The sequence below is a fragment of the Eubalaena glacialis genome, chromosome 14 (assembly GCF_028564815.1).
Source record: "Eubalaena glacialis isolate mEubGla1 chromosome 14, mEubGla1.1.hap2.+ XY, whole genome shotgun sequence".
NCBI classification, from domain to species: Eukaryota; Metazoa; Chordata; class Mammalia; order Artiodactyla; family Balaenidae; genus Eubalaena; species Eubalaena glacialis.
Window position 1 is genome coordinate 32,072,558 of NC_083729.1, and position 6,709 is coordinate 32,079,266.

The 6,709-nt window shown below is 38.8% G+C and overlaps 1 protein-coding gene across 1 annotated transcript in view; it reads left to right on the top strand.

The window, feature by feature from the left end:
* ARHGEF33 (Rho guanine nucleotide exchange factor 33) overlaps window positions 1-2,106 on the top strand; it is a 45,765-nt gene extending 43,659 nt beyond the window's left edge. Inside the window, exon 16 of the mRNA XM_061210680.1 lies at window positions 1,977-2,106. Within this exon, the coding sequence (XP_061066663.1) occupies window positions 1,977-2,106 (130 nt within the window). The remainder of the gene's footprint in view (window positions 1-1,976) is intronic.
* The last annotated feature ends 4,603 nt before the right edge of the window (window positions 2,107-6,709 follow it).

A 6,709-nucleotide genomic window follows, 5' to 3' on the forward strand; every position in this document is an offset into this window, starting at 1 on the left:
TAATTAATATCAAGAACTGCGGAGCCATTCACACACCTGCAGACATAGAGAAGGTGGTTTGTGAGAAGAGCAGTTAAAAAAAAAACTAAGCTGAGTTTGTGGACTTTGAAAACTAGACAGGGCGATTTTGGCATTTGTTTCAGAAATGGGAACGCAACTGGTGAAGATTTCTGTGGTCCTTGGGGCTGGTGGTGACATCAAAGCTTTCCCATTTCCAGGTAAACATGAAACAGTTGCATGTTGGAACCATCAAAGTATGACATGTTGGGTTTTGGAGAGATCAGACGTAGCTAAGAGGGGAAATGGAAGGTAAAGATTTTAAGTTTTGACCAATGACTTTCTGATGAGAAACTGTCATGTGGGAAAACAATTGAGAAGAAACACCAGCCAGATTAAAATCTTGCTTCCTACTTCCTGCCCCCCAAACTTTAGGCGTTCTTAGTCTTCTGGATAACAGAAGATATGGGGAAAGAATGACATGGTCAAAAATCTATCTTCCTAACATTTTGGGTGCAGTGTGCTAACCAGGGAAGATCTGAACTGGAGGTAGCTGGGAGTTCTGAGAGAAGGCCTGGAGCTTCAGGGTGGGACCTGTGGAGGTGGTCTCAAGGGAGAGTTCCAAGGGGGCTTCTGCGCTGAAAAGGAAGAGGACTTTCACCCCACCCAGCTGTCATCTTACTGAATGAATACCCAGATGTACTCGGGTTGGATAGAGAATATGCACTGGGATATAGTGGAAAAGTGCTCCTTACTGACCAGACGTAGAAAGTGTGGTAGGCAGCTAGGGTTTCACCTGTGATACCAAATATCAGGGCAAAAAGTAAAAAAATCTAATCAGTCATCAGGCTTCCAGACATCAGGGTTTTAGCCTTTGTGTGGATCCAACTTCTTTCCTTGAATAATGTAAAGGAGTTTGAACTCTGCCCAATTAATTCAGTAAATGATAGTCGTAATTAACTTATCTAATAGCAACAATGAGGACACTCAAAGCGTATCAATGATAGTGAAAGAACTTATCTTTCTTTTGTGGATAGTGGAAGCATGCCTGACTCTGCCTTGGCATATGGAGAACTTGCTCAGTTGTGCAGGAGCTTTGGACAAAGAACTTCGTGTCTCTTGTCACTGTCATACACCTTGCATGAGGTCTTTTGATATTGGTTCTTAAGTCAGTGGGCTAGTTTTACTCATTTTAGCTGAGTTTAAGCTAGCCAAAGGGCCCCAACCTAGTTTATCAGAGGTTACTTCCAGAAAGCCTCCTCCCTCTAGGGACTTCTGACATGAACAAACTGGAGAAGGTGCAGAGCTGGAATGGATTACCCAACTGGCTTAACCAAGAGAAAGGAAGAATACACCCTCGACTGGGGACTCAATTGGACTGTTTTGAGTTGTTGCCTCTTGATTGGGCTTGGTCTCCTATGTGGTGGTTGACATAATAGAATCTCCCTAATCTGATTACTGTACTAATTTCTGCATTCTACCAAATGTAGCATATATGTGTGGTTGGCTTCAATAAATTTTTCATTTTAAAATGAAAACAAGCAAAAGCAAGAGTTTGTAATGTAATGCCCAAATTAAGTAAAGGCCCTTGATAACCTTGGTTGAGAACAATGAATTCCATCCCTTAAAATTTAAGGGCCTTGCTAATTTGTGGAGTAGTTACTTCATCGAATCAAAATAGGATTTATTGAATTTTCTAAGCCTTTATTCCCCTTTTACAATGTTATTACACAATTTCTTACACTGACATACACAATTGTCACAACTGTCCCCATAAAGCATTAGAAAGGTAAATTCTTTATGTTCACTGCAAATCTTAGTTACACATGTCCTGAGTCATGAAATTCAGGGGAAGTAAAAATTATTCCAGATCTAGGAGGCAACTGTTTTACAATTGCAAAACAATTTGGATAGATAAAATATTTGAAAACAATTAAAACCAAATCAACCTGTACTTTATCTGTGTGCTGAGATTTTAGGTCCAGTGGATCAGAATACAGGGAAAAAACTAATGAGAATCCCTCAATGGATCCTTCACCCACCAAACAAGATTTCTTCAGAAACCGACTTGCTCTTGCAAATGACCTTGACCAAGGAACAGCTGTGTAAAACATATTTAAAGTTGTATTGTCAAGTGGTAAGATGAGGATAAAAAGCTTGTATATATCTGTGTAGGAATATATATATATATATTGATGTATAAATCCCTGAGGAAAACTAATATAAATACTTACATATGAAACTAAATCAACATACAAGACATTGAAAAGATGAAGATTAGTCTGTGGTTGAGAGCTTGCTTTTTGAACAACACCTGGGAAAAGGGAAATGAAGACTTTTCACAGCATTACAGAAAAACACAATAAATTTGGAGGAAAATAAACGTTTGTAAGAACAGAAACTTCCACCTTGAGGTCATTCCCCAGTATAATATTGAGCATGTTCATATTTAACATGGATGTGAATTTTATGCTTCCTAGGCATTTAGCGTATTCATTCATCCCAGTGTTCTCAGACTAATATACACTATGTTAGGGGCCAGTTGTCTTGCCATATGTCTTTCAAAATCCCCAAGGCAAATACCTAACATCCCTTAAGGCAAAGGATCAGTTAATAGAATTGTATTTTATATGTTGCAAATACGAGTTGTGGAAAATTTGTGCTTAAACCATGACACAGAAGGTTCAAAGCTTAAAGACATATTGATCTCCAAATAGGAAGAGAACCTTAAGAGTAGTATTCCTTTTGTTCTATGGTTATGAAAATCAGTGCAGTGAACAGTGATTTCTCTAGAAACTGGGAGGCCAAAGAAACATTTTCCCTCATGTGGGTTGTGCTGCAGATGGGAATGAATCCAGAGTCTGTGTTTTATTGAGTACTGAGGATTCAAAGATCCACCAGTGATCCTGAGTGTCACACACACTCATGACCGCATGGACTGGGAAAAAGCACTGATTTTGTCACCAACGTCAGTACTTCAATGGCTTATACACAGTGGTTGCTACAAACACCAAGTCAGAATGAAAAGTTAGCGCTAGCGTTACCTTATTGTTTTCCAGAAGTAAGTTGTAAAGAAAGGTCTTTCTTACAGTGCAGGCGGAGAAATCATTGCAATGAGGCTTGCCTGGCTATGGGGTAATAAAATATACTCTCTTTCCACATGGGTATGCCCAAGATGGCCCACATCCTTGACACGCCCCAAGCATCAGAATCATAATAGAAAAAAATTAGGTTGAAACAATCTGTCTCTATTTCTCGGCAGTTCTGTATAATTAGGGGCATAGGTTACTATTCATTCAGAATCTTGGTACTCCAGCTGACTTCTCCAGGGGCTGTTCCTCTAGTGACTACTGTTTGATAAAATAGGGGAAGTTTCACTTGTGTTACAAGTTTTCTTCTCCTTGTCTGACGACTAATTAGGAACCCATCTATTAGCATTTGGAACAGTAGGAGTCTGGAACAGTTACAGGATCACTGCCAACTTTTTGGAGTTTCCAATAATATTTGAAGCCAAGCTTTTCATTTTTCTGAAATTAATGAACTCCTTTGAAATTAGATTTCTCTCTATTATCAGGCCAAAGATGTTTTGGGGGGCAGTGCTTAAAAGCATAGTGTGAAATTGACTGGACATGAAAAGTGAAACAGGAGACATAACCTCAAATAAAATGTAAAAAAAATTTCTTTCCCCTTCATATTGTTTATCATAAAAATGATCAATTACTGGGAAGGTTTCAAAAATATCACATACATCCCAAAGTTTCATTCTGGTAACACCCTTTGAAAAATCTTGATGCTACATCTGTAGCACAACTCAATTTAGTAATATTTTAGGAAAGTAGCCTATGAAACTAGTAGTAATTAATGCTGCTACTCTCTGGGTCTCTATCATCTGATATCTGGATTTTTTTTCTGGTAGCTTTCTAACTGCCCCCATCAATCCCACACATCTCTTAACATGTGAATATTCCCAAATATTGCTTTGTGTGAAACTCTTTGACTGTTCTTATTTGTCTGTAGTCAAATTCCAAACTCCTTGACTTGACAGTCAAGGCTCTGTCTCTCCAGTGCAGCTCCAGGTTTTCTCTCTGGCTACCAGCTCCCTCTCTGCAGTCCTACTGAACTACTGTACCTCAGCTAAGCGGGGCTGCTATTGTTTCCTGGCAAGCCATGCACCTCGCTCAGGCTCACTCTTGCTTCACGTCTTTACTCTGGCCTCCTTCCTCTCTGCTAATGTTCAAGACCCAGTTTAAGCCTCCTCATCTTTCTGTGGCCTCTAGTGGTGTAACTTGTCTACCTTTTGATCTATGTGTCTTGTCTTCCCAACAACAATGTAAGTCTCTGCAAGGGCAGGAGCTATACCGTATCTTTTGAAATTCTTTCCACCTCTAGAATTCTAGGTGCTTAGTAAGCAGTTGATGCCAACGTTAATTAATGTTGGTGCTCTAAAAGATAGAGGCCACAGAAATTAATTTCTACTCATAATTTGCCAAAGAGTTTCAGGGTTGTCACTTTACTTTCCTGCCTTTCATTTTTTTTTTTTTTAAAGAAAACTATCAATCGCAAAGGAAATAAAATACAGTTGTCTTCAAAAGCAGGTAAAGGCATCACTGCCACTGTCATAGCATCTAGCATTAGAAAACATCTCTCCATTAAAAAGAAAAAAGTTTGCTACTCTTTTCTGTGCTGTACTGACCCATTTCATAATCTTTCTAGGTAGTACTGTACATTGACAGAGGAGATAGGATATTTAATGATATTGATTAATGATATTTAATGTAATGTTGCACTAGGGATGAAGTCAGGGTGGGAAAGAGCTTGGCAATTGATAAAATCTGTTGCCTCCAGTCCTCCAGAGAAGGAGAGCACAGATAGCTCCTGGAAGTGTTTGAGTGAATAAGCAGAAAGAAGCACTCCACCAAAAGATTAAGTGGCTATTTCTGCACAGGCTGGCAGTGGCCACAGGTCCCTTCTGTGTTCTTGCGGGGTCTGTATGGAACCCCAAGCAAGGATTGTCCTGCTTTTCTCATGCCAGAACTGGGACCTTGGAGAGCTGGGGATTTACGGACCAACACTCCGGGGTTCCATGTGGTGGGGTATTTCATCATATGACAAATAGTTTGCTTGAAATTACAAAGCCTCTTTCTTGCTCAGGGAAAACCCTTTGAATGGTGTTTCTATAGCACCTCGTGTCTGTCATATTCTCTCACCTCCTTCAAGTCTGTACTAATATACTATCTTCCCTATGAGGGCACTTGTAAAAATGCAGATTTCTGGGTACTATTTCAGTCCCACTCTACTGGAATATTTCAGAGTGGGGCCCATGAATCTGCATTTTAAATGCACTCAGGTGATTCTTTGGCCCACTGAAATTTTAGAGCCACTACTTCTTAGACCAATAAATTGAATGATTTAGTATATAAACCACAGCACTCAGATTCTAAACACAGATTGAATTTTAGGACAGAATAAAGGATTATACTTACCTTGGGTTACAGAAAACTGATAGTTCATGAAAACCCAAATGATTCTTTTTGAATTATTTAATTTACCATCTGTGACCTTTGCTATTATATATAGTAAGATTTGGATTAAAAATATACATATATACATGATCAGTGTTTTTTATAATAAAGTGGTAAAATTGACTGTATATTCTACATAATTGCATGCACTTAGAAACATGATAATATGAATGTCTTACATTAAGTTGTATAATAAAATTAAGTCTAGTTTTCAGACTAGACTTTCTCTTGAAATATCACCATTAATAACTTTCTTCCTGAGCCTCTGGGGACACTTGGGATTTAACTTATCCTGAGAGCTGATTTAACTTAAAGATGTGCATGCCCCACTCAGCCTGTGAGCATCCGAATATCTATGCAGAGGCCAGTGGATCTCACATGGTAGGGAGAGGATGACAGAAAAACGGGTGAGAGATAGTTTTTCAAAAAGGGAAACAGATTAAAAAAAGGTTGAGAAAATTGATGGAGAGACACCTCTATATTTTAAGGGAAAAATTTAGAAATTGATGTGTGACACTAGACTAAGTTTTAAACACAAGAACATAAGGATGTGCTGTAAGCAGTGCAGAAAATATTGTTTTGGGAAATTGCCAGACATTCAAAATAGTCAATATTTTTGTACCTAAACCAAATAACTTATTTTCCAAAATTTATTGTTGCTTTCAAAGAGCTTAGTGTACAATCTTTAATGTTATCAAACTTATTAAATATCCATAGAGATATTTTTATTCCTTCTTCTTGCCTCATTGCCTCCAGAGATAGCAGCATTCAATGCTCTAATTCTTAGCAGGAAGACTGAATGTGTTGTGTTTCTTCCTCATTTACGTAAACCTGTTCATCTGAAGATTGTGGGATCTACGTGAAGGACTGCTGTGGATCCCATCTGTGTTTCCACTTAACACTAGATCGCATCCCCTCTTCTCATCATCACATTTTCCTTTTCAACTGGTGCAAACCCTTCAGCATACAAACAGGCTCTTATTTCTTTCATTTTAAGCAAAAGAAACCTTCTCTTGATGGTTCTAACTCTGTCTCAGTTCACGGCTTCCTTTTATGTAAAACCTGAAAGAGCAAACTGCTCCACTTCTCTCCTCCCATTCCTCATTAAACTCACTCCACCCACAGCACTCCCCTGACCACCCTTGTCAAGGGCATCGGTGATTTTCACCCTTGCTAAATGAACGGTCCAT